Below are 27,931 nucleotides of genomic sequence, written 5' to 3' on the forward strand. Positions count from 1 at the left end.
AGTCAGTTAGGATACCCCGGATGTGACAACAGCCAAAAATAAGACTACCTGTTTTTTTATTTTATTTTGCTGACTCAATAGCATTCCCAGAAATACGTTCTACTCTACCAGGCCAGAACAAGTTCGGACTCAGTCTTACTCTTTGGGTTTTCCATTTTCATGTGCCAATGACACTGCTGAAAAAGGGAAATGCCACCGAAATATGGTTTTGCATCTCAACGTGGGTGATGCTCTATTGGTGCACAGCCATACTAGTTTTTCATGACTTTGAGTAGTCAATTTTGTAATTTCATTTTTTGTAATTTCTTTACTACACATCAGTGCAGTATTAGTTAAAAAAAACTAGTTCACCCATCAAATAGCAGATAAGACTGTGTGACACATAAATGTCAAACAAAAAAGCAGTTCATTCGCAAACATAAAGGTTTTATTCATTTATACAAAGCATAACATATTCTATCCCCTAAAAAACCCAAAAGCATTTTTGTAGGTCACAGATTAGAATGACTTCTTTGTTCACATTGACATGAACACGTAATATTCTGTACATTCTGTACTTTCAGGTTTTGTGTTTTGGTGCTTTGCTTTCAGTGGATTTCTGCAATGTAATATGTTTAAGGTTTGATGTCACAAAGCTCTGATGTCACAAGGGATTCTCAGGAATAAATAAAGAGGACTCACACTCAACAGCAAGTTTTGTTATATTATTGTTTCTCTCTCTACTTTGCTACGCCAAAAAAAAATCCAAATTGAGTTTCCCTCCACTACCTGCCATGGGAAAGAGGGGTAAAAACAGGAAAAAATTGGCGGTGGTGAATACACCGGAAACAAAGATTAGAGATTTAGAGGAGAACCGATTGCCGATGAAAACGCCCACAAGGGAGCTGTATGAAGTTGAGCCGGAGGAAGCCGGGGAAGGAAAAAATCCGATCCCTTGTGGGCACGGAAGCAAGAGACCCCCCGACAGGTCCTCTGGCCCACCCCCTAACCCAGAAAAGATTGGAACACCTGGAACCACAGACAGAGAGTCAAAGGATTCCAGAGTTTTCCCCAGTGGGTCTCCAAATAAGGTACCGTTCTTAAGTGGTGCTTTGTGCCCAAATCAGGAGTCCGAAACAGGTGACACTCTCAGGACCCTGTTTTCTGGATTTACGGTGGAGCAGCTGACTGACAATGCTAGCAAGACAGTCATTGTCCAAATGTACAATGAAGTGGTGACTCCAGATGACATCTGTTTTTGGTTGAGCAGATACTGCACGATAAAAGGCCAGGCTATGAAGGTGAGGGATGAGAAAGGCATTTGGGATGGTAGCTGGAGGGTACCCATCCAACTATGGCAAGACCCTCAGGGCTTCCAGGGACTGAAACACCCCCCGTCGATGATAGTCCTGGGGGAAGACCGTGGCTTTATCCACTATCAAGGACAACCAAAACTCTGCCGCAAATGTGGTGAGCATGGGCATCTGGCTAAGGTATGTGATCGAATTAATTGTGGAAAGTGAAGGACAATTGGACATTTTCTGAGGAGTGTACCAATGGCAGAAAGTGCAACATCTGTGGAGAAACGAACCACTTCTATAGGAACTGCCTGAAATCGTTTGCTAATAAGTTAAAGCTGGGAAGGAAGGTAACAAAGATAACAAAGACAATGAAATGAATAAAGGTAACAAAGAGAACAAAAACAATGAAATGAATAAAGTAACAAAGACAATGAAATGAATAAATTTATGGCCAAATACCCAAAGGAAATGGACATGAAATGCACAAAGAAAATTGACAAGACAAACAAATTGAAAATGCAGATGTCCCACCCAAAACCCCTAGTCAGGAAAGGACCTGGAGGAGAGGCCAAAAAAATCAAATTTGAGTCAGGAAGGACCTGGAGGACAGTCAAGTATTTTTATTTGTATAGGCCTTAATCACAGAGTCTCAAAGGGCTGCACATGTTATTACACAGACTATTATTCAGACTATTATTACATCATCCCCTGATCTGGAACCAACATGAAGGCAAGGAAAGACTCAAAAACCTCAACATGAGGAAAATGAAGAAACCTTGAGAAGGCACTGCACGTGTAGCATCCCCCTTTCAGGATTACCAGACAGCAAAGTAAAGTAAAAATAAGACAAAATTGGGGTTGGTGAATGAACCGGAAACAAAGATTAAAGATTTAGAGGAAAACCAATTGCTGAGCGGAGCGAGCAACAGTGAGTCCTGTGCGGGGGCTTGCGTTTTGCGAGCCTACAACGGTCTGGAGCAACGTGAATCATCCTGCCCTCCCAAACAGACTTCGGGACCTGTCATGGATGGTGGCTCATGAGGTTCTCCCAGTCAGAGCCGTTATGCACTACCGAGCGAAATGTCGACAAAAATTGTTCAAACCTCATATTGTTAGAAAATGATATAATGAAATTGTGAATATGTCTAATTGCTGTTAAAAGTGTCGATAAAAATTGTTCAAACCATTCACTATGTCTCTCTCGCTTGCTCAATGCCACCATTCCAGTCGTCTGGTAAATCAATCTTTCATGGTCATCATGGCACCTTCGTAAATGTTTAATCCACTTGTGAGTATATAGCCTATGTCAACTAACTTTTTTTTAATCAAAATTAGCTGGTCTTCCAACACTTTGTAGCATGAACGGGTCGTCAAGTCTGCTTTGGATTAGCTTCATTGTCTTTGAATTACGAAGGCTCTGAGAAACATGGTTTTACTTTTTTTATAAACTGTGTTACCAAGTTTTTTTCTGGAAATAAATGCCTTTCTAAAATCTTGTTATGTGTTTACATTTGTGGGATTCACTTTCCTAGACAAACTGGAACATGACACAACACGCTTTATTAGGAAAAATGATTCAAGACTATCAGGTCAAGAACCAATCGATAAAAAAACAACTTCCACCTTAAGGTATAATTGACCTCAATGCTCCAAAATAAATTAGGAACTGTGCAATCATGGTAAGTGGTCAGTTCATTGGTTTTTATTTGATATTAATTTTTACATTACAGTTTTACATTTAACTCATTATTTTAAACCAATCGTCTTGTTGTGAATTTTCTTGCGCCATGAGGATGCTACTTCAAAAAAAATTTTGTTGCATTTGACAGATTACAATATTCTATTCTATTCTATTCTATTCTATTCTATTCTATTCTATTCTATTCTATTCTATTCTATTCTATTCTATTCTATTCTATTCTATTCCATTCCATTCTATTCTATTCTATTCTATTGTGGATATAAAAAAATATATTATTTTCTCATTATCTTTTTCCGGATAACTACTCATCTTTTTTTAAGTATGCATTTTTAAAATATGTTTTGGGATCAAAACAAACACAAATGAAGAGGTTTTATTCAAGTCAAGTCGTGTTTATTTGTATAGCCCTCAATCACAAAGAGTCTCAAAGGGCTGCACAAATCAAAGACTATTGCAAACTATTATTACAGACTATTATGACACCACCCCCTCATCTAAAACCTACATGAGGGCAAATAATGCACATATTATCAACATAAAATATAGGTTATTCATATGCTATAGAGTAGAAGTGTGTTTTAAGAAAGATTAAAACATTTCCACTGAGGTTGTGTGTATATGTGTATATATATATATATATATATATATATATATATATATATATATATATATATATATATATATATATATATTATGCATGCTCTGCTGTTGAGCTCTGATTACATTATTTTGCACCATTGTGAGTGATTTTAATTTTTTTAGAGTTATATGTCAATATTATATGCACACGTCTTATTTAAAAACAAAACAAAACAAATAAGGAAAACTTTGTTTGATTTCAGGAAAAAAAACAGAATTTCGTTCCATTATATTATTTCCTTATCACCAGTGGGCAAATAAATAAAAATATAATTACAGTAATACATAAAATGTCATCAGTGCTCCTCGCCAGCAGAAGGGCTATTGCCAGGTGCACGCTACGGTGACACAAGCTGCCAAATTCGACTTCAAGGTATGAAACTGCGGCAACATATCAAAATGTTTTATATTTATTGAAATTCACTAATAAGTTAATTATTTCTCGGCATGTACCATTTTTTTTATGCAGCGATACATTAACCGCCTCGCCTTTGAGTGAGCCAGCAATGGCGTAGCTAATCGGTATAGCGTCTTCATGGCGAGTACTTTTCAGAAAACTTTGAACACTTTTGTTTTGAGAAACATGTCAACGTTATACGCGGCTGCTCTAATGTTGGAGACGTAGATACTAAATGTTCGTTAACGTTAGCGTTTTTCACTGTGACGTGCGATGAGGTTCGCGTCTGGTGAGGCAATCACATAGAAAACATGAACTTTCATCTTAATACTTATTTGATTGGTGGATCAAGAAATTGATACATGAACTGTGGCATAGAGAATACGTTTTATTGCCCTAACTAAAAGGGGAAGGCCTGGAATCACAGAAAGAGAGTCAGAGGACTCCAGAGTTTTCTCCAGTGGGTCTCCAAATGAGATACCGGAGTCAGACACAGGTAACGCTCTCAATGACCCCCAGAGAATGGACTCGGATCCCCCGGTTTTGATGAAGTAATTTGTATACTTCAACAACACCTATGAACTGGCCGTGCCCTTCATTGTGGAGTGGCTTGGGTGAGGACCGTGAAGACTCGACTCATCATAAAGGGGAGCACTGTGATGAAAGAAGGACGCGATCAAACAAGAACTAAAAGCTTTGGCGGAAATAAAGAGCAAAGGCAGAATGTCACACTTTCACTTTACCTCCAGAAACCTTGTTAGAATATCTCATCTCCTCTCATTAGCTGCACCTTATCCTCAGTAGGGTCGCGGGGGTGCTGGAGCCCATCCCAGCAATCATCGGGCAGTGGGCAGGGGACACCAGCCAATCGCAGGGCACACAGGGACAGACAACTCGCTTGTTCATTCACACCGGTGAAATTGTGAATGTATTGTTCAAACCTCATATTGTTAGAACATGATATAAGGAAATTGTAAATGTATCTAATTGCTGTTAAAAGTGTTGATAAAAACTCATATTGTTGGGATATGATATAACGACATTGTTTAATTGATGTTAAAAATGTTGGAAAAATTGTTAAAACGTCATATTGTCAGATTTAACGAAATTGTGAATGTGCTTGGTTGCTGTTGAGATTGTCGGTAGGGGTTGTTCGGACCTCACATTGTTTGTTTGCTGTTGTTCGTGTCAATAACAAATCAAACATAACTAACTAACTAACCAATTGAAGTCTATAAGCTGCATCAAGGCAACGAGAAAAAAAGATTACAAGATGGCTTGATGTTAGCTTGCTATTATTATCACTAATTCGATTTTGTGCTGGTGAGGTTTGCGCCAAATCAGAATACTTAGTTTCACTATCGCCCTCTGCTGCGAGGCAAGACAATTGCGTGCCTCACTCTTTATTTGCAGATGCTCTGCACACTTATAGGTTATACATTGATTGTAATTATTACTACAGTGCCTGAAATTATGTCTGCCCGGACGCCGGGCCGTGCATCTTTTACGTTGGGCGTACAACTTTTCAAAACGTCTCTGCCTTGGTGGCCGACAACTTTTTCAAGAAAAAAAAAAGATTTTTTTCAAATCAGACGTTTGCTTTAGGGCACGGCGGCGCAGTGGTTAGCGCATGTGCGGCACAGTTAATGTCTTGGGAACTTCCTACGTGGGTTCAAATCCAGCTCCAGACTTCCTGTGCGGAGTTTGTATGTTCTCCCCGTGCTTGCGTGGGTTTCCTCCAGGCACTCCGGTTACCTCCCACATTCCAAAAACATGCATTTCAGGTGAATTAGCCGGTCTAAATTGTGCCTAGGTGTGAATGAGCGAGTGAGTTGTCTGTCCCCGTGTTCCCTGCGATCGGCTGGCAACCAGTTCAGGGTGTCCCCTGCCCACTGCCCGATGGTTGCTAGGATGGGCTCCAGCATCCCCGCGACCCTACTGAGGATAACCGGTGTAGCTAATGACATGACATGACATGACATGAAGTTTGCTTTATTCTGATTTCGAAATTTTCGTTCGGTTTTGAAATTTCGAATTTTCGGTTCGTTAGGCAATTTGCATTCTCTGGATTCAATCAGAAGCTCGCACCGAATAACTTCGTGCTTCTGGACTTTCCCGAGAGTTATAAGGTCGTGCATTTGCATATCATTTTCCAAAGTAGACGAACAGACAACACAAGAAAAATGGAGAAGTGGTTAGGAATCAAGCCAAAACCTCAGCCCCAAAAGAAAGATTCAAAAGAAACTAACAAAATGTATGACGCTGCAAAATGTAAACGTACATTAAGAACATCGTGGAGGAGGAGTTCACGTGGCTTGTGGCAGACGACGCTATGCAAACATTGCATGAATGAAGATGAGTAAATACAGGTACATACTGATGGCAGATACAAAACAGTGATGTCATATACATGCAATGAATGTTATAAGTAGATTTATAATAAATTTAAACTTAAAGTGTTTTTCTGTTATATATTGTGATTATCAATCCTTAATACTTAGCAACAACTGTTTTTTTTTTTGGTATTAGTCGTCTTATTGCGTTTCAAGTTGTTAAAAATGGGGCAGGCAACTTTATGGCTGATAGGCAACTTTTCAGAGTTGTCCGCCCTGGTCTCCGGTAACTTTTTGTCATGCATTTCAGACACTGTTACTATTCATAATACACTGTAATATGAAAATTAACCAATTCTGACAATGAAAATTTAAAAATTGAAGTTAAATGGGAAAGAAATGTTAACACTGATAAAATACAACCATTTAATACAGGGATCTCCACAGTTTTTACTGTAAGAGCCACATAACCAGTCCCTTCTCTTATTAAGGGCCGGGGTTAGTTTGTAACAAAAAAAACGGACATGAGTGCCTAAAGGAAAAAAGTTATTGTTTTTCAGAAAACCTCAATCAAATAAACCCTTCTCCACAGAACAAAAATCAGAAATCTAACAACATGCAATAAAAATAATCCAATAACACTCCGTGGGTTCTCTATTGAAAAAAAGTCCATGGAACATAAACTTTCTGTTTTGCCTTACATTTTTAACAGGTCCAAGGTCAGTTTAGTAGTCAGAACACTGGCTCCCTTACCACCAGGCTTGTAGGGGCACAATTCCCTGTGATGTGTCTTGGGCAAGTACAGCCTGGTGGCGCCAATCCCTCTCCAGGCCAACGAATGTTCCGCCCTGTCTCAAACCGGGCACCTTTCGCGTTAGTCACTATACCAGAGACAAATGTTAATTTCATTGCGCATTTCACATCTTACAATGACAATAAATTTGTCATCGTAGATAGAATAGAATTTATTGTCATTGTAAGATGTGAAACACACAACAAATTTAATATTAGTCTCTGGTAATATGACAAAACATAGTTTGATAATGAGATAGCACCCAATGTTCTTCTGTATTTCGACTACATTACTGGTACTCTAGTTGTAAGAGGGGCGGCGCGGCGGCTGGGTGGTCAGCGCGCAGCCCCGCAGTGCGGTGGTTCAGATTTCAAGTCCAGCTACCGCAGCCTCCCCGTGTAGAGTTTGCATGTTCTCGCCGTGCCTGCGTGGGTTTCCTCCGAGGACTCTGGTTTCCTCCCACATCCCCCAAAAACATGCATGGCAGATTAATTGGCCTGTTCAAAAAATTGTCCCTAGGGGTGAAAGAGCAAGCGAGTTGTCCTGTTTCTGTGTGCCCTGCGACTGGCTGGCAACCAGTTCGGGGTGTCCCCTGCCCGCTGTCCAAGGATTGCCTAAATGGGCTCCAGTACCTCGCGACCCTACTGAGGATAAGCGGTGTAGATAATTTCTATTTGAACTGTAATCACACTATTCAAACACTAGAGAAAATGGGGCCGATTATGCAATGAAAAGTTCCAGAGTAACATGAAGTAGACAAAGAAGGTGATGGGGAAGAGCAAATCATTTAGCAGGAATTAAGATGCCCCGCCTCACACAGAGTGAAAGGGAAATAACAACACAACGTTGAAAATGAGCGAAAAAGACATAATAACACCGGCATACCCACTGAAAGAGTCGGAGAGAGAAGAGGCCCTTCTTCTTCAGTTGTTTGGTGGTATTTTGGAAATGTACAGTCCGATAAGAAACAGCAGCAGCGTCTGTTGCAAATTTTGCCAACAACATGTTTAATGTTCCTCATATTTGTTGGTTTCTGTGTAGTAGTTTGTCACCATGCACATCTGGTATTGTCAACTTTCACTCAGGGGCAAAAAAATATATATATCAAGTCAATAAAGACCTCCCAAAGTGCTTTACAATGTGCTTCACACTTTTCCCTTTTACAACACGAATTAACCGATTGCAGCTCAGCCATGCAAGGCAACTACCTGCTATCAGGGGCATTAGGGATTCAGTGTCTTGCCCAAAGACACTTCGACATATAATATGGAGGAGCCGGGAATCAAATCTGCGACCTTTTGATCCCAAAATGTGTTTCTACCTCCTGAGATAATGCCACCCCAATTCAAGAAAAAAAAGATGTGATAATTATCGGTATTGACTGATGAGAGATTTTATATTGTGATAACAATTTTTGTCATATACCCCAGGCATAGTAATAAGCAAAAATACATGAATTGTCATAGAACCGCGCACTTTTTAAAATAATCATTGGTCAAGAAATTTGTACTTATTTTACATAACATGAGGCTCACCTCGAGGGAGCTGACATGGTTGTCTGTTATCTTGCTAGGCAAAAAACTGAGAAGAAAAGTGGTGTGATTTAGTCACTTTGAGTCGCCGTAGTTTCTATTTCCCCTTTGTAGCACTAGTTTTTGGTTACTACACAACACAATGACATGTAGCGGTCCAATATTACACACTGTGCCTTCAAAGAACAATCTAGTCATGTACTTGATTTATTTTTAATGTTGTAAGAAAATACAACAATAATACGTGATAAGCAACATGCACAATCCATGGTTATAGTGTTTAGACTTCCCCGTGTTTAAAATGTCTTCAATATGTAAAATATGGCAACAATTTAATATTTGGACACTTTTTCGGTGTTAAGCTACTAGTAGACTAATACGTTGTGCAGCGAAAAGTTAAAAGAGGAAAGGTTGATAATAGATTGCATATGGTATTTCTTCCACACCTTTCTCACCTTTTTAAGCCTGAACCTATTTTCATGCCTGAAAGATAACCAGCCCAAATATACTCTGTAATCACTACACCATTATGGATCTAGCTGAAATAGGAAGAGGTATTAGAATTTATCTAATCATCACACTATCTTAACTAAAGTTACCATGTTGTAAAACGTCATTTTGGCTAAACTTTTTCCCAAAACGCTCCATTACAACGTTGTACTACGTGGCACTGAGTAAAAATAGTTAAATGATGAGATAAAATCTTGAGCTATTGCCCTTGTCATCTGTAAACATGGTGGCCTAGGGGCTACCGCCGCAACCCGGGTTCGATTCCTGTTGCATTCAATGCAGACTAAATGAGATCAGTGATATTTGTTGACTGATAAATCATTGCTCAATTACAGGTGATATACTACCATAAAACTTCGGTATAGCATAAACCCAAACTTTGGGGCATTTCTGGGTGAAAAATGTATTTATATACAGTACAGTAAAAGCAAAAAAGGCAGTGTTTTTGTCTTTCTGTGCGCCCTGGTACCAAACTACCTATGGTCCGTACCGGTCCGCTGCCCAGTGGTTTCAAACCACAGATTTAGCAAACCTCTCAGTGTCATAATCAATATTTAAACATGGAAAACAGCAGTTCTGCCATCACTTCATGACCATCTGTCGCTGCACATAATCAATGTGTGTTTTCTCTCTGACCTCAAAACTGTGAAATAAAGCGCAAATCCAGCCATCAACTCATCAGTGTATCATTTGCTACAGCTCTTCCAAAATTGATTAACACAAGTGATAGATGTGTACAATGGGTTATCAAATGGGATTTTCAAAAGAGCTCATCCAGCAGAAAAAAATGACAACCCCACAGTGAATAAGCGTCTGAACACAAAGCCCAAAAGGTACCTAATATCGCTTTCAGAATTAATGAACAGAAAAATGTTTTTTTCTATGTAGTCGTGCTGCAAGGGAGCATGACGGATTTGTGATCCGTTGGGATACATGTCTGCAATTCAGAACACAAGGAACAGACCGCATTAAAGGAAGAGCGTGCATTATTTGACGTCGAGATGTTCCTTTATTGTTTAACTGAAATCAAATGCTAAAAGTTCAAAGAAGAATACTAAGTGACCAAACCAAACCATTTTTCTTTAAAAAAAATTTACCCTGCATTTTGGGAGGTTTTCGGGTTTCACCTCGTAGCAAGTTGGCGGACAATTATGTCAGCTCCCTCTGGTGTGGCTCATGTTATATATAAAAACAAACAAATGTCTCAACCTATGATTATAAAATATGGATTCTTATATGATGTTTAATATACTTTTTAGTTGAAGTAACATTTTTTTTTTTATCAAGAAGCTTTTTACCACTATGTAGTGCTATATTATCAACACAGTCTCTTCAGTAAACAATGTAATGTCTAAAGCAGCGATGCCAAACACAGGAAGGTTGGTACCTGGATTTGAAACCATGACCTGAGAACTGTGCCGCACACGCGCTAACCACCGCGCCGCCTTGCTGCCCTCACTGCTGTCCATCAGAGCAAATCTTAAATCCATCAAACACCGTCATTTCTCTCTTTGTGGAGGACAGAGACTCATATACATTTTAATACGTTGTATAATTGATTGGCGGCGCAGTGGTTAGCGCGCGTGCGGCACAGTTCTGAGGTCATGTGATCGAACCTCCTGTGTAGGGTTTGCATGTTCTCCCCGTGCCTGCATGGGTTTCCTTCGGGTACTCCGGTTTCTTCTCACATTTCAAAAACAGTTTAAATGGCCGGTCCAAATTGTCCCTAGGTGTGAATGAGCGAGAGAATTGTCTGTCTCTGTGTGCCCTGCTGGCAACCAGTTCGGGGTGTCCCCTGCCCACTGCCCAGAGATGGCTGGGATGGGCTCCAGCACCCCGGCGACCCTAATGAGGACAAGCGGTGCAGATAATGGATGGATGGATGTATAATTGGTGCTTAATGGGTAAATCAAAAAATATTGTTGACATTTGATTTTTTTTCCCCCTGTGTTCATCCATATGAAAGGTTACGAAAAATGCAAACTCCACAACTTTACAAACAAGATAGAAACTGGAATGGCTGTGCGCCATCAGAGGGTAGTGATGCGAATTAATTTCCCCCGGAGCCTCCGGAGCCTTCGCTCTGAAAATGCTGGTCTACGAGTTATCCCAAGAGCCAAGAAGAGAACTGCAGGTTCGAAAGCGTTCTTTATTTGGGCCCCGATGTTGTGGAATGCCCTGCCCCCTGAGATTCGATCTGCAACCACAGTGCAACGGTTTAAATCTAGGCGTAAAACACTTCCATTTTATAGGTTATGAATGCCCTATATTTCATGTTTACAATATCTGTGTATTATTTGTTATTGCAACATCCATTGCAGCCTGGTCATCTTGGAAGGGGGATTACCTCATGTGTGGTCCCTTCTCAAGGTTTCTTCATTTTCCTCATGTTGAGGTTTTTGCGTTTTTCCTTGCCCTCGTGTATGTTTTAGATTAGGGTAAGGTATAATAATAGTATGTGGTTTGAAATAATCTGTGGTCTGTACAGCCCTTTGAGACTCCTTGTGATCAAGGGCTATACAAATAAACATGACATGACTTGACTTGACTTGGTATTTCGCTTTTAGGCAGGGTCATTTTCAAATGAGCTTGGGAACCCAAACAGTTAGAATGAGTCCAGATAGAGACTTAAGCCTTGAAATGGTTTTGATATTTAATGATTAAGCTTTTTTTTTGACATTTTTCACATCTATAGTAACCGACCTGACCGCCTGTGAAAGATGGTGGTCGTATCTAAACTCTTTCCCCCTTCTCTTGGGTGGACAGACACACAAACAGACAACCAATCAATCAATCAAAATATGTATGTATATAAATATGTTAAATCCATCCATCCACTATCTGCACCGCTTATCCTCAGTTGGGTCGCGGGGTTGCTGGAGCCCATCCCAGCTGACTTTGGGCAGTGGGCAGGGCACACCCTGAACCGGTTGCCAGCCAGTCGCAGGGCACACAGGGACAGACAATTTGCTCGCTCATTCACACTTAGGGACAATTTGGACCGGCCAATTAACCTAACCAGCATGTTTTTGGAATGTGGAATTATGGTTGATTTTGGGTGACTCAGCCTCCCTCGTTGGGTACCCACTTCTCTGTGTCTGACAGTGCCGTTTAGCGCACGCTCCGACGAGCATGCGTGCTTCATAAAGAAAAGGAACCCGGAGTGGATTTGGTGCTATATATTAAGTATATATCGTTCATATATATATGCATAAAAAATGTCTGATACCAGTCTTAGCATTTAATACTAAACAAGGCTTTATGTAAAAGAAGTAATAAAACTGAGATACACTGAAAGTTCTATATAGACATTCATTACATATGTCAAGATTAAAAGAGCAAAATTATTAATGGTTAGCAAATATATAACGGGCATCCATAAAAGTTAACATGGGCAATTTAAGCAAGAAAAACCTGATTCAACCTGTTGGAGGCCAAATTTGCTCAGCATGTCTGACTTTGATTTTTACTATTCTATTGCATATTTCTATATTTCCCTTAATTATTTGTTGTTTCATGTTCCTAACATGGCTTTTTTTCTTTTCCACTATAGTATTTACTCACTGGAAGAATCACTTCCCTGCTTCAGAAAAAGGTAAGAACGATCCTGAGCTTTTCACTAATGGTGTCCCAATCTATTCTTATCGTTTATCCGTACGATATCAGCCCCAAAACTATGTAGTGAAATTGTTATCAAAAAGGTATATTCCCAAAAAGATTATTTATACCCATCGCTGTTAATTAGTCCCTATGAAATCACAACTCTTATCCATAAACGTATTCATGTGTGTGTTTAAAATACAGGCTTTGTACTCACATTTGAAATCCATCCATCCATTATCTGCACCGCTTATCCTCAGTAGGGTCGCGGGGATGCTGGAACCCATCCCAGCCATCTTCAGGCAGTGGGCAGGGGACACCCTGAACTGGTTGCCAACCAGTCGCAGGGCACACAGGGACAGACAATACGCTTGCTCATTCAGACCTAGGGACAATTTGGACCGGCCAATTGACCTGACATGCAAGTTTTTGGAATGTGGGAGGAAACCGGATTGCCCGGAGGAAACCCACGCAAGCACAGGGAGAACATGCAAACTCCACACAGGAGGTTCGATCTCATGACCTCAGAACTGTGCCGCACACGCGCTAACCACTTACACTAACGCACTACGTCACGTTTTAATATCCATTTGATTTCGGTTAATTGTGCAGCCCTAATCTCTTATCTGAAATGCATTCATATGTGTATTTTATTCCTTGTATGGTTTATGAACCATACACAAAAAAACACAACTGTAAATACGTGAGAAAAAGTTACAAGCTCGAATAAAAAAGCTACAGGAAAACATTGGGGTCAAAAAGCTGTCAGTACAAATAAAAAAGCTATGGGAAAACCCTACAGCTACGAATCAGACCGGTATGCATTTTATGATGACATGACGTAGGCTTCAGACAGACGACAGCCGAATATATAATGATGGTACCAACCCCAGTACCTGAGGACCTCTATTCTGCATGATCAACATATTAATCAGGCGTCTTGCAGTGCTTGTTTGGGGATGAAAACGTATAAACATGCTGAGTAGTGGCCCTTGAGAACGGATGTTGGCTACCCTTGAGCTGCATACAGTATAGCGTCAGCTGTGTACCACAGTTGCAAGAATGTAAGAGGAGATTTTGAGCACACAAGTGTGTTTTGAGTGCAACAGAGTCACCGCATACTTGACTGCTCAGGGCTGGTCTGCCGGGTGTGAAAGAGGAAAAACAGCAGTTGAACCAACTGAGAAGTGTGCGCAAGTATGTTTTGTGTGAGTGAAGTATGTGTGAAAAGCCAATGTGTGGCTTAAATTTGTATGACCAGTCAAATCTGTGCAGCTCTTGAAATAAAATTGTGTGTACTGACTTAACAGTGGACGGTAACATGTAGTCTAAATGAATGCGTTGCAATGTTAGCTGGCTACTTCTGAAATACAAAACTGCATTGAAGTTGCAACTGGGCAATAAGGGGCATAATAACAAGTTTATGTTGACATTAAACTAGTCAACTTAATTCCATGTGCTTCAATTACAGTATATTGATCTTTATTTAATAAGAAGTACTATTTCTATTGGTACTTGATCACTTTATCTGTTATTGCTTGAGTTTAGTAATTACATTACCATTGGTTTTAAGATAAGAGGTATGCATATCCTTACAATGGTTTGTGGTCATGTTTGAAAAAAACAAAACAAATGCCAATTTTTAGTTTTGAAAGTGTTGTGAGATGTTGTTTCTGGGTTGATAAATAAAGGAGCAGCAAAAGAATAACAAACCTAATAACTACATATGCATTTTCAATTTTGATGGGTTTTATATAGTGACAAATATTCATGGAGGACCAATACTGCCCAAAAAGAAAAATAAATGAATACAAGTGAAAATATTAATATCAATTCTGAAATTAAATAGAAATAAATGAAAATGAAAAACAACAACAAACTCAAACATGTCTATGGTATTCAGAATTAAGAATTACAAACAAAATCGAAATACAAGAATAAATATAACAATAAATATGGAATAGTAACATACATGCAATACAATATCAAACAGGAAAACAAAACTTGACTTCCAGAGTCAATTGAAAAATTGATGATTACCACTACATATTAGTCTCAGGTTTTAGATAATCTATTGTTGCTAGAGACTAAAGAAGTAAAAAAAAAGTGTTAGTGTTCCCAGTGTGATTATTTCTGAATTGATTAACAAGTGACAGTTACAATGATATAAATAGCAAATATAAAATCCATTCATCCATCTATCGCTCATCTCCACCGCTTATCCTCAGTTGGGTCACGGGGGTGCCAGAACCCATCCCAGCTGTATTTGTGGGCAGGGTACACCCTGAAGTGGTTGCCAGCCAGTCGCAGGGCACTCACTAGCTCATTCACACCTAGGGACAATTTGGACCGGAAAATTAACCTGTTCTTGAAATGTGGGAAGAAAAGGAGTACCCGAGGGAAACCCATGCAGGCAAGGGGAGAAAGCTGGTAGCTAGATTTGATCCCATGACTTTAGAACTGTGCGTTAACCACTCAGCTAACCACTCAGCCGCCGTGCCACCCCCAAACATGACATATTGCGTTTAAATTATTGATAAGAAGAAGCATATAAAGTTACTTCTTATTAGGGGGATTGCTCATTTTTGTGATGTGATGTTTGTTTCATCATGCCTCAAAAGAAAAAAGAAATGTAAAATTAAATCAAAACACTGCTTTCACATCAATGTATTTCATGCAGCAGATGCACATTCAGCAGGAAATGGGGAAGTGGTCTGTAATACATCATTCCCACTGAATTTGAATTCATTTTATATTCCTTGACAAATAAAAAGTAAATACAGTAAGCCCTCATTTTTTGTAGGAGGTGCGTTCCAAAAAGGCTCTGCTGTCATAATTACTGATAAGGATCACATGTGCCCGCTCATTTGGCGCCAGCCGCTGCGGGCTACCTGATTGGTTCCTTGTCCTTTTTTAAGCCCCGTCCTGTCACTCTCAGGTTGTCAGTCCGTCAGTGAACCTCTGTTGTTACAAGGCAAGCATTTTGACCCTGACTCCCGCCTGTCCCGTTTTTGCACCCGATTTTGCACCCGTCTGTTCCTGAACTCCCCGTTTGTCTCCGGCTCCGATTGGTTTTTGATTCAGAACACGTCTGCTCTCCCATCCCGGCTTACGACCCGTTTTTTTATCCCGACCATGTTTTTGCTCTCCTGACCTGGTTATCGACCATTTTTTTCCGTCTTTGACACCGTTATCTCACGCTACGGAAGATCCACTTCCATATTCGGATCACGATCCGATTGCATGAGCGGCTTGCTTTCCACGTCCAGGGAGCACTAGATCGCGGGCGCAGCCCTTCCTCTTTCTATCAATAAACTTGTGGTTAACACTACGCATTTGGGTCCTGATTCCGTTGTGGTCGTGACATCCGCGTTAATCAAGATCTGCAAAGTAGAAACGTTTTTATTCATTTGTAATTAATATATTACACATTGAAACTAAAGAACATACCCTATTTATTTACAAATAACATTACTGTCCTTTGTAAGCATTCTTTTTTACCAATAACTTCTGGACTGTTAAATCTAGTTTTAAAAATAATCTTGCTGCTATATTGCACTATTGATTCCAGACAGGTTTCAGGAGACTATCCACTTTTTTACTTCAGATAATATTTTATTGCCATCATGTGGACGTTATTGGGAAACTAAAATGTGGCGTAAAAATGCTTTTACTCTTCTTCCCTGCCTACTGTACCTGGTTGCAGGTGCTTGACTCTTCCAGAGTGTTTTGTTGACATGGTGAGAAACTGAAAATCAAAAACAATTTGCGCATTTGTATAGTAGGTTTGTCAAGTTATTTACACCGCAAAGTTTTTGACACACAGGCAGAAAAAGGGGTGGGACGACTGTTTAGCCAAGAATGCAGAACACATTTCACGATGAAAATCCACTAAGTAGTGAAACCGTAAAAATTAAACGCAGAAGCATTACTGTATAACATGTTGCAATAAAGTTGTATTCTTTCAACATTGTGCCATTAACTTATCCATGGTCAACATTGTGCTTGTGTTTATGTATGGTGTAAGTTTACATTACCTCTTCCATCTGGTGCTTTTAATCTGCATTTCACAAAATAAATGCAGAAAGATTCTCTTAAGCAAATTGTCTTGCAGACCTGTAGTCTTGTTTTCGCCCGAGTCATTTGCACTTTGTTTCTTTTTTATCTTGTTTTATGTTTCAACTCCTCATGTAGTGGTTTTGGTTCTCTCATATCTACATCAGGTGGAGATGCTTGTTGAGTATGAATTTGAGCAAGCGTTCCTGCAGGAATTTGCTTTTTAATTGTGCATAAGTGAGCACTGGTCTCTAACAAATTAACATTCAAGTGATCTCGGCATAATGTTTTTCCCACTGCAGTTTTTTTCATTTTCAATTTGGCATTTTCTAGTGCTTTTATCCCTTGTGCCTCTTTCCACACACAAGCCTTTTCACAATACTTGAGTTGGCCGGTGTTGCAAGCATGTTTTTGTGTTTTGTCATAAAAATTAAAAGGGAACTGACCAAATTAAAATTCTACATCTGTACTTGGGAAGTGCAGTTGTAATCTTCAAGGAATTAGATAGGATTCTAGTGAGAAATAATGTCATATTAGCAATTGGCACTGTTAGAGAAAAACAGGATCTTAGGATGAATACAGGATTTTAATTCTAATAGTGAGGTGTATTAAAAATAAATTGAACGTGTTAGAAGACCAGCGTTCAATTCCAGCTGCTGCAGCCTCCCCATGCAGAGTTTGCATGTTCTTCCTGTGGCTGCAGGAATTTTGTCTGGGCACTTCAGTTACAATGAATGGCATCTGCATGTAAATTGTTAATTTTCCCTAAATGTAAATAAGCGTCTCTGCATGTGCCCCCGCGACTGGCTGCCAACCAGTTCAGGGTGCCCACTGTCTGAAAATAGCTGGGATTGGCCCCACCACCCCTGTTACCCTAGTGGAGATGAGCAATGTGTAAAAAGGATGTATGACTATTTTCAATGGTATGAACCTTTTGGGGAAAGTTTTAACGAACATTTTGGAAACATCATACCCAAAATGTTCGTTATTTGGACAACAAACTCATGTTATGTGCCAAGCAATCACTAATCCCCAAAATATATCATTTTAGCACTTATGACTGGATGCTATTTTTTTTTTTTTTTGTGATTTTTATTTTGGTTTAGTTTGTCTTTTTGAAACAAGTACAATGGTGAGAAGAAAAGAGGTATAAGTGAAAAACTATCCCTCTAAACTGAACGTGATTGTTCAAACTTGTGCTCTGTTAAGAAAATCTTTCATAAAACGCAACACAACAATTGTTTTCAAATTATCCCTCGTCTTTTCTTTCTTTTTGCCCAATGCTGTGATTAAATTGGCTAAGAAATGTAATATCTAAAGTTTTACTTAATTTGATTCTTCAGAGACAGACTGCAGGCTAAATCCACTTTCCTTCACATTATAAATGGATGATTGTTTTTGGCGTATCTCTTTCCAATGAAGATTTAACCTTACTCAAGAGCAGGCATGGTCAGCATAAGGTAGTTATATGTTTAACATCTGAGAGTATTGTTTCTGACATGTATTTTTGTGTTTGGCAAATGTTATGGCAGATAGATTACAATGCCCGACCAATAGTGTTCACAAACTTCTTTTATCTGATGTTGTTTTTCTTCCTTTATTTTTAATTGTATTGTTTGTTCAGGATACAATCCTTCCATCGATTTTCTGTGCCGCTTATCCTAACTAGGGCCCCGGGGGTGCTGGAGCCCATCCAAGCCACCTTCGGGCAGTGTGCAGGGGACACCCTGAACTGGTTGCCAGACAGTCGCAGGACTGTTATGTGCCCTTAAAAGCAGTGATGCATGATATTTTCTTTTAGTTTTAAACCATAAAATAAATCTTAAATACAAAAAATATATATTGCAATATTGTTATATTACCAGTTTATCAAGTGGAGCTTTTTGTAAAGAATTCTTTTAAATGTGTTATACATCAAACATCCTAAACAAAACGGCGCAGAATGAGACTGCTTTTCTTTGGTACATAATAGAAATGTTAAAAGGGAATAGTTTGTATAAGATCTCCGCAAGCACGCATGCAGATCATTAAGACTGAATTTTTGTGTCTCTTCTGGCCATCCACCAGCTAGTCGCTAATTATTGTATTGATGCTCACCAAATTAATGGCAAAAAAACAAGGCTCTGCGCCAGAAAAAGACATCTGGTCACCATGGCTTAAACAGGCCTTATTATTGGGTACTTTACATAAATGTATATATTTTTGACCTTCTTCTTAATGTGTTTCCCAGCAAAACACAACTGGTTATGTTATTTAACTCTTGCTAGATCAAAACGAATAACTGGTGGTAAAACATATAGTCGGTTCAAGTTAAAATGCTGGCATTGTTAATGTTGCAACTCAACAGAAAGTTTCGTTGTTGTTTGTGCTAAGCTCGGTATAGTGACTTTGATTCAAATCATGGTGTGGTCTCGGGTTTACATTTGTTGGGATGCTGCCTGCCCATTTGGAACATCCTCTATAAATGACGCTCTTTCAGATAGCCAAAAAGAACAAACCATCCCTTTTATTCTTAATGAAGTTCCATTCAGATACAGCCTTTTACAAGTTTACAATTTGGGTGTATATATGGAGCAGTTACACTACTCTTGGCCATTCTTAATCTTTGTAATGGGGATATATGGCCCCATGTTAATCAGTTTTGTATGTGCGATGAGACTATTTTGGCTCAATATTGGCTTTGGCTCTTGCTCTGCCAACCAATCAGGTATTCCTATGGGTGGGACAGTGCTGGGGTTGGGCTCCACAACAGACACACATGCAATTTGCTTTCCCGGGGTTGAAAACGTAATTTTAAAGTATATTGCTTATTGGCTCTTAAATTAAAAATAAATGCTTGTGTTGTATACTGGCCCCAATTATCGGTTGATCTCTACTTTAGATCAGTGTAAGTTTGGAACCACTAATTTCATCATCGATTTAGTGTGTCTCGCAATTTATGCAGCACTCATGTTATTTCAATAAAAATAAGAATGCATTGAATTTCATTGAGACGTTAAGGGGACATGCTTATAGTGTCATTTTGATGCAGTAAAGGGTGACTCGAGACCACATTTTGTTGTGTTTTTAATATATATGTGTGTATATATATATATATATATATGTATGTATGTATGTATGTATGTATGTATATATACATATACAATTACTGGGTTGATTAAAGGCCGGGGATGCGGCAAATACAGTATGCCGGCTGTCACTCAAACTTTTAGCGCAACACAAGTGGCATCAAGTTTCTTTTGTCTTATTTTGCTCCGCAGTACACATTGCATAAACCAAACTGCACATTTGCATTTGACCGAGAAGTTGTTTTTTCTTATAAGGGTTGAGCATGCTGTAACGCTTGGCCTGAACCTCAGCCGGTTCTTTTATCTTAAATACCTGCTATCCTAGAAATAAGAACCTGTAGACTGAATATTCTTATTTAACTATAAACTATGCCAGTAAGTTTGAAAAATACTATTGGTGCATTTAGACTGGATAATGTGCTTCAACGTCCTTATAGAAAGAAATCCGGAAAGCAAGGACAAGCCACAACAATCAAGCAGGTCAGCTCAAGTCTTGTATCTAATATCTGAGAGCCCAAATCTCACAAGGTGAACATGTCCAGGCAGAAACAGAGACCAGTTTTTCCATTCCATTCTTTTTTGTAACAGTCTATTCTTAGTTTTTTTTTTATATATTTCAATTATTGAAAATTGGCACTGACAAAGCACAGATTTAGTGGAGAGAGAAAGTGTTGAGCAGAGAAAAGATTTGGTAAGTCATTGAGAGGTGGGAACAAATCAGATTCCCAGAGCACTGAGGAATTGCAAGGCCTGGGAGACGTGAAGCACCCTTGGTGACATTGACTGATAGTAGAATGAGTTGTTAGTTGTTTATCACCACAGTTAAGATGTTAAGTAGCCTCATGATATAGTGAGGGAAAGAAATAGGAACGGCAGCGAAGAGTCATGTAAGAGAGAGAAAACAAAATGGTAGACATTGAGGTTATAGTTTAGAAGTCCCAGATGAGATTTGAACATTTGTTACTAAATTAACAAGAGGCTTATAACCCATGAACAGTAACCTACTTTTTACAGAGAACAAACTGCTTTCTGGCTTTGTATTTTGATTTTTTTTAGCCTAATGACATGAATCTTAGTTCTGATATACAAAGTACATTATCGGTTAGACATTTATTGTACCTTAATTGTATCTAAATTACTTTATTACATGCTTCATTTGGGGTTGGAATATTTGGTTACCACACGATGCGGATACTATGAAACGATAATAAAATGAAAGTGAAGCATTTTTAAATATAATTTCCCCTTAGTATGATTTAAATGCTAGTAGTTTTTAGCAACTTTCCATTTGTAACATAGTAAAACAAGATTTTAGTTCATTTCCAATACTGTTTATTCAAACAGAAAACTCATAAAATGGCACACAAACAGTACTATAAATCCAAAGGACTTGTTCAGTACCTGAACCTTAAAAAGTGTAAATTAACTGTTGTTTCTATTCCTTTATTAAACATTTCCCTAAATTTATGAATGTCACTTTTTAGATGTCATGCTCATCCTAGAATCAAGCTGAAACATGTTCTGCAAAGATACCCGGTATTTATTTTTTTTATTCCAGGTGCAAACATTCAGTTTCAGTTCAGTTCAGTTGCGGTAATTAGAAGAACAGTTAACGCAGTGCCAGACATTTCTCTCAAATAAGAAGCACCAGACAGTTTTGGCCATTTTGACTCATTTTTCATTGCCTACCGAAGATTTAGCTATGTAGCTCTAAATACAGTAGGCATAGGGCACATCAAAATAAAGCTTGAACAGTCCCCTTTCATTAGAATGAATTCTGCTATCTTTTACCATTATTTAGTAAACAACAGTTGAACATTGCTAAGTTTCTTGAAAATACTCCTTTTTGAGAATACTTCTGAGAAAAACGGCTTTTCGTAAAATGATGCATTTCAAGCAGCACTTTCACCTTGGTTCTTTTTTTTGTGATACCTCCCATATCTAAATGATGCCTTCCATAAACACAGGGGTGCTTTGCCTGCAAAATAGCAGTTTATTGCAAGAACACTGAACTTATGCATAAATGATGGATGAACTTGGCTAAAACCTTTTAACTCCTGATGTCCCCATCGACGTGACCAGCTGATTTGGGTCCTCGGGGTGATAGCGGACGTCTACTTAACGTCATCTCTCTCCGTCTTGATGATTAGATAGGCACTTTGTCATCTTTTTCTAGAAAGACTAAAGCTTTGAAGTGTTAATATTCTGTACTGATATTTTCGCCTTTTTCTCAACACACTGTGCGTACTCAGCTGCTGAGTCTTGGCATATGGGCCACCTCCATGCTGCCAGAAGGTGTCATACAGGCAGCAAAGCTCGGCACAATGTGTGTTGACAGAGATCTGCCATTTTAATCACGCTGAAAACATTCCCAGAGGGTTGATATTCACTGAAGTGCTGCGCCAAAGACTTTAAAATAGTTTAAAAAAAAAGCAGAAAAAAAACCTGTCTGCCCATTTCTCTTTCAGGCAATCACAGACGTGTTGATGCTCTCTTTTATATCTTCTCGTTTAGATTATTGTAATGCTCTGCATTCTGGTTTTCCCAATTATAACATTGCCAGCAGCTACTACAAAATTTAGCAGTACGTGGCCCGGCGAAGGGGTCACATTACACCCGTTTTAAAATCGCTGCATTGGTTCCCCGTGTGTTTCGGGATCAATTTAAAGGTGCTTTTACTAGTTTTTAAATGTGTTGTTTGTCTGGGCAATCCTATCTGTCTGATTTGCTTATATTATAGCGGCCCCTAAAATCTTCTGGCAGCGGTTTGTTGATTGTTCCAAGGGAGAGGACCAAAACCTATGGTGAAGTGGCATTCAGCATACTTTGATCCTCTCCTATGGAACAATCGGCTGAAGAACATCAAGTCTGCAAGACCATTGATATTTTTAAGAGGAAGCTCAAGACCCACTTTTTAATATGGCTTTTAATTGATCATTTTTATTTAGTTTTGATTTGTTTGACTTCTAATCTTTTACTGTTTCATACTTTTACTTCACATTTTTATGTTTTGTTCTGTAGCTGTTTTATTCATACTTTATATTTCAGTGTTCCTTCATTTTTGGGCGGGGGTGCCGGGCATGTGAGGGGGGCACTAGTTGGGTGTGATTCAATAGCTGAAATCCTTAGGCCATCTGCTGCCATCCCTATCAGTGTGAATAGCCCCCGCTCAGGTCCCTTTCCTCTCATGGTTAGTCTGTGCCTTGTCATAACTATATTTGATGACTTTACTATATATTTTTGTATGTATTGTATTTTAACCATTGTGTTTTTCTGTGTATAATTGTGTTTTTGGGTTGTTTTGCGGGGATGAAGGAGGGGATCTTATTGTCTTATTGTACACTGATTATTATACTCTAAGTGACAAATTATTGACTGAAAAGTGCTTTACATAAAAATTTCATTATATTTAAAAAATAAATCCTGATTGGGACCCACGCATTGACCAACCCTATGCCCTAATATTACACAAAGCTGAATATTTGTCAGCATGTATAGGCTATCGTCTGCTCTGTGACTACTTATTGGAATGCATGTACAGCTCCAAAATAGCATAAAATTATCTCAAATTCATCTAACTGACATTCATGAGTTGTTGAAAGCGTGTGACCTTCAATGTCCCCAAGCCTTATCCAAACAAACGGACCTACTTTTACTTGACAGCCCCTTGTAAATAAGGTTATGAATGTGTACTTTTGAGTGTCATAGTTGTTTTTCATTTTTGCATTTTTGGTTTTGCCCTTTAAAGTAAAACATGTACACTTTGCTGATGAATTTATGTACACACATTTACTGATAGACCAAATAAATATTCGGGCTTCATACTGTCACGCATGCGTTGTGACCTCGATGCATTCCTCCTTTTCTCCTGCTTTTCTTTTTGGATGCCTTAAATCCCAATATATTCACCCTCACCTGCTTTATTAAATTACATGTCGCCTAATCCTTTCAGCCTAGCAGATATATCAAGTGGTGTTTATGTTTATTAGTTTTTAGACACGTATCTGTCCTTTGATCTCTGCCATCTTCGCCCCAATATGTTGAGTCAACAGATAGTCGTAAAAGTTAGTGATTCAAATTCTACGAGGGTCTTTCCATGTCATTGAATCCAATCACCCTACATCTTCTGGGAACAAGAGTATGGAGTGTTAAAAAGGGAAAAAAACCTCTTATGGTTACTGACTAGAAACTGAAGATAAATCTTGTGTTCTCAAATGACTTCCAGAAACGTAATTGAATTGGTCCTGTGATCCATTTCCAATCCCTTGAGGCTTCAACCTTGTGATAGCAGAGACAACATCTTATTTTCTCTTTGCAGAATGCCAATTTCAGACTTACCTCATCTCTGAATTTGTTCAAACCACATAACTTTTTTTTATGCCTATGAATCTGAGAACACCAAAGTAGTATGGCTTAGAAGGGACATTACTCTAACTTCAACTCAGCTTTAACTTTATTGTCAATATGCTATATGCACAACATAAAGCACAGATTTAATATCAATATCAAAGTGGAAATTAAAAAATAATCTGTAAATTCCAGAGGTTTAGCTTTTTGCGGCCACTCCGATATGAATAGGTAGAGGTAAGATCTTAAGGCTAAGCCCGACCCCAATTTCGGGCCTAAAATGTCAATCACTATGTTAGTGTCGGTCTTCTCTTTCGCTGACCTTTATTCAATTATCCACCCCTCAGTGTTCATTTTTGTCTCTCAGCATCTCTTTTTCGACGCACTCGATTGTTAAGGACATACTGATGCTGTTTATGACTCAATTTTCAATACAGTGGAACCTCGCTACTTCGCGGTTCCAGGTTCGCGGGTTCAGAGCTTCGCGGGTCTAAAAACTAATAATAAAATAAAATGATAAATGTTTTTTATTTTTTATTTATTTATTTTTTTAGGCATTTTTGAAGGAGCGTCGCTACTTCACAGATTTTCACTCTTCGCGGATGGTTTTGGTCCCCATTGGCCGGGTCTAAATAATAACAATAATAATAATAATAATAAAATAAAAAAATTTGGGTAAAAAAAAAACTTTTAGAAGGGGCGTCGCTACTTCACGGATTTTCACTTTTCGCGGGTGGTTTTGGTCCCAATTAACCGCGATAACCGAAGGATTACTGTATGTCAAGGATGGACGGCCTTATAATTTTCCTTTATTTAAAAAAATCCGTCAATGATGGATTACATTAATCTTCGCTACTTTGGTTTTTAGTAATGGATTGTTCACAGCTTCATTCTTTTTGAATTGAATTGTTTTTATAGTCGTTGATATCACCATATCGCGCATTTTGTTCAAATTAGACTGCACAGAGCAAATGCTATCGCAGAGACAGGTTAGGGAGGGCTTTGTATGTAGGGTGGCCATGACTGTCTGTGTGTGTGTCTGTGATAGGCTGGTGTATGCTGACAGTGTGGCGGGCGCCCAAGTGCGTGTGGACAAGTAATTGTGTCCTCCACCCAAAACTTTCAAGCGCGGGGACACCTAGCTTTTAGCGGCTCGTTACTTTGGAAAAAAATGGACTCTGAGGAAAGTCCGAAGAGTGCAAATAAAATGGAAATCACCATAGGGTGCTTTGTCGCGTCGGTAGGGAAGGCAATAGCGGGGCTGCAGGTATATATATACAGTGCATTTGGAAAGTATTAACAGCGCTTCACTTTTTCCACATTTTGTTATGTAACAGCCTCATTCCAAATTGTATTAATTTAATCTCTTATCTCAAAATTCTACACAAAATACTCCATTATGACAATGTGAAAAAGTTTTTTTTTACTTTTTTAGAATTTATTAAAAATAGAAGACTAAGAAATCACATTTATATAAGTATTCACAGCCTTTGCCATGAAGCTCAAAATTGAGCTCAGGTGCATCATCCTTGAGATCTTTCTACAGCTTAATTTGAGTCCACCTGCAGTAAATTCAGTTGATTGGACATGATTTGGAAAGGCACACACCTGTCTATATAAGGTCCCACAGTTGAGTGTGCATGTCAGAGGACAAACACCAAGCATGAAGTCAAAAGAACTGTCTGTAGACCCGCGAGACAGGATTGTCTTGAGGCACAAATCTGGGGAAGGATACAGAAAAATTTCTGATGCTTTGAAGGTCCCAATGAGCACAGTGGCCTCCATTATTCATAAATGGAAGACATTTGGAACCACCAGGACTCTTCCTAGAGCTGGCCGGCCTTCTAAACTGAGCGATCGGGAAAGAAGGGCCTTAGTCAGGGAGGTGACCAAGAACCCGATGGTCACTCTGTCAGAGCTCCAGCGTTCCTCTGTGGAGAAAGGAGTGACTTCCAGAAGGACAACCATCGTTGCAGCAATCCACCAATCAGGCCTGTATGGTAGAGTGGCCAGACGAAAGCCACACCTTAGTAAAAGGAACATGGAAGCCCGTCTGTAATTTGCCAAAAAGCACCTGAATGACTCTCAGACCATGAGAAACAAAATTCTCTGGTCTGATGAGACAAAGATTGAACTCTTTGGTGTGAATGCCAGGCGCCATGTTTGGAGGAAACCAGGCACCGCTCATCACCAGGCCAATACCATCCCTACAGTGAAGCATGGTGGTGGCAGCATCATGCTGTGGGGATGTTTTTCAGCAGCAGGAACTGGCAGACTAGTCAGGATAGAAGGAAAAATGAATGCAGCAATATAGAGATATCCTGGATGAAAACCTGCTCCAGAGCGCTCTTGACCTCAGGTTGGGGCGAAGGTTCATTTTTCAGCAGGACAACGGCCCAAAGCACACAGCCAAGATCTCAAAGGATTGGCTTCAGAACCAGCCCAGCCAGAGTCCAGACTTGAATCCGATCGAACATCTCTGGAGAGATCTAAAAATGGCTGTGCACAAACGTCTCCCATCCAACCTGATTGAGCTTGAGACTTATTGCAAAGATGAATGGGCAAAACTGCCTAAAGATAGGTGTGCTAAACTTGTGGGATCATATTCAAAACGACTTGAGGCTGTATTTGCTGCCAAAGGTGGATCAACAAAGTATTAAGCAAAGGCTGTGAATACTTATGTAAATGTGATTTCTTAGTTTTCTATTTTTAATAAATTCAAAAAAAGTAAAAAACAAACTTTTTTACATTGTCATAATGGAGTATTTTGTGTAGAATTTTGAGATAAGAGATTAAATTAATACAATTTGGAATGAGTCTGTAACATAACAAAATGTGGAAAAAGTGAAGCGCTGTGAATTCTTTCCAGATGTACTGTGTATATGTATATATATATATATATATATATATATATATATACAGTGTATATATATATATATATATATATATATACAGTGTATATATATATATATATATAATTCCTCATAATTAGCCGCACCTGACTATTAGCAGCATTTACATACATTGAAACATGAGATATTTCCAAAGAAAGACAGTACACAGAAAGAGTTTTAATAACACACGGCACCTTAGCCCCTTAACGATCCAACAGCCCGCCGGTGGGCCGCCAGACATTTGATAAACAAATACGTGTCCATACGATCTCACCAGGCACTGAAGTAGGTCATGCCACATATCATTAGAAAGCTTAAACTCTTAGGACTCAATACATGCTCATCAGAGAAACAATAAAATCAGTATAAAACAAGATACCCAAGATCTATTAAGCCGAGGTCACTCACCTTTACATCCCCTGGCCGTCTTCAACTTCTTTGAATGTCAACAAAAATGGCTTCGTTACATCAAGAAAAATCCATAGAATTCAACCGTGTCAAATATTTACTCCAAAACACATGATAATGCCGACAGATGAATAGCAATCCGCTTTAAACATTTCTGCTGGTTCCTAAACACAATACTCCTCTGGATAAATCAGACTATTATTGTCACACTTTCACATTGTTTATATTAACCTGACGGGCTGCAAGTATATTGTGAGACATAAGGCGGTCCGTGATACAGAAACGATTAGGGACCACTAAAGTACAATTTAGTATCTCAGACTCGCAAAGTCTTTACAAAGCGCACTAGATTCTGAACTGAATTAAGATGAA

General features: G+C 39.0%; 1 protein-coding gene across 4 annotated transcripts in view; it reads left to right on the forward strand.

The window, feature by feature from the left end:
- The first annotated feature begins 3,915 nt into the window (after window positions 1–3,915).
- gpat2 (glycerol-3-phosphate acyltransferase 2, mitochondrial) overlaps window positions 3,916–27,931 on the forward strand; it is a 132,540-nt gene continuing 108,524 nt past the window's right edge. The window contains exons 1-2 of one of the 4 annotated variants that reach the window (XM_088335112.1): window positions 3,916–3,994; window positions 12,740–12,781. Coding sequence is in view for 2 of the 4 variants with exons in the window: in XM_088335113.1 (XP_088191239.1) it covers window positions 4,491–4,514; window positions 12,740–12,781 (66 nt within the window). In the remaining 2 variants the exon portion in view is untranslated. Of the gene's footprint in view, window positions 3,995–4,300; window positions 4,515–12,739; window positions 12,782–27,931 lie in introns of those variants that run through there. The other 3 variants (XM_088335114.1, XM_088335113.1, XM_088335111.1) reach the window with 3 other exon arrangements.

Source organism: Urocampus carinirostris, chromosome 5 (assembly GCF_059441175.1).
Source record: "Urocampus carinirostris isolate Australia breed hairy pipefish chromosome 5, RoL_Ucar_1.0, whole genome shotgun sequence".
In the NCBI taxonomy this organism is placed as follows: Eukaryota; Metazoa; Chordata; class Actinopteri; order Syngnathiformes; family Syngnathidae; genus Urocampus; species Urocampus carinirostris.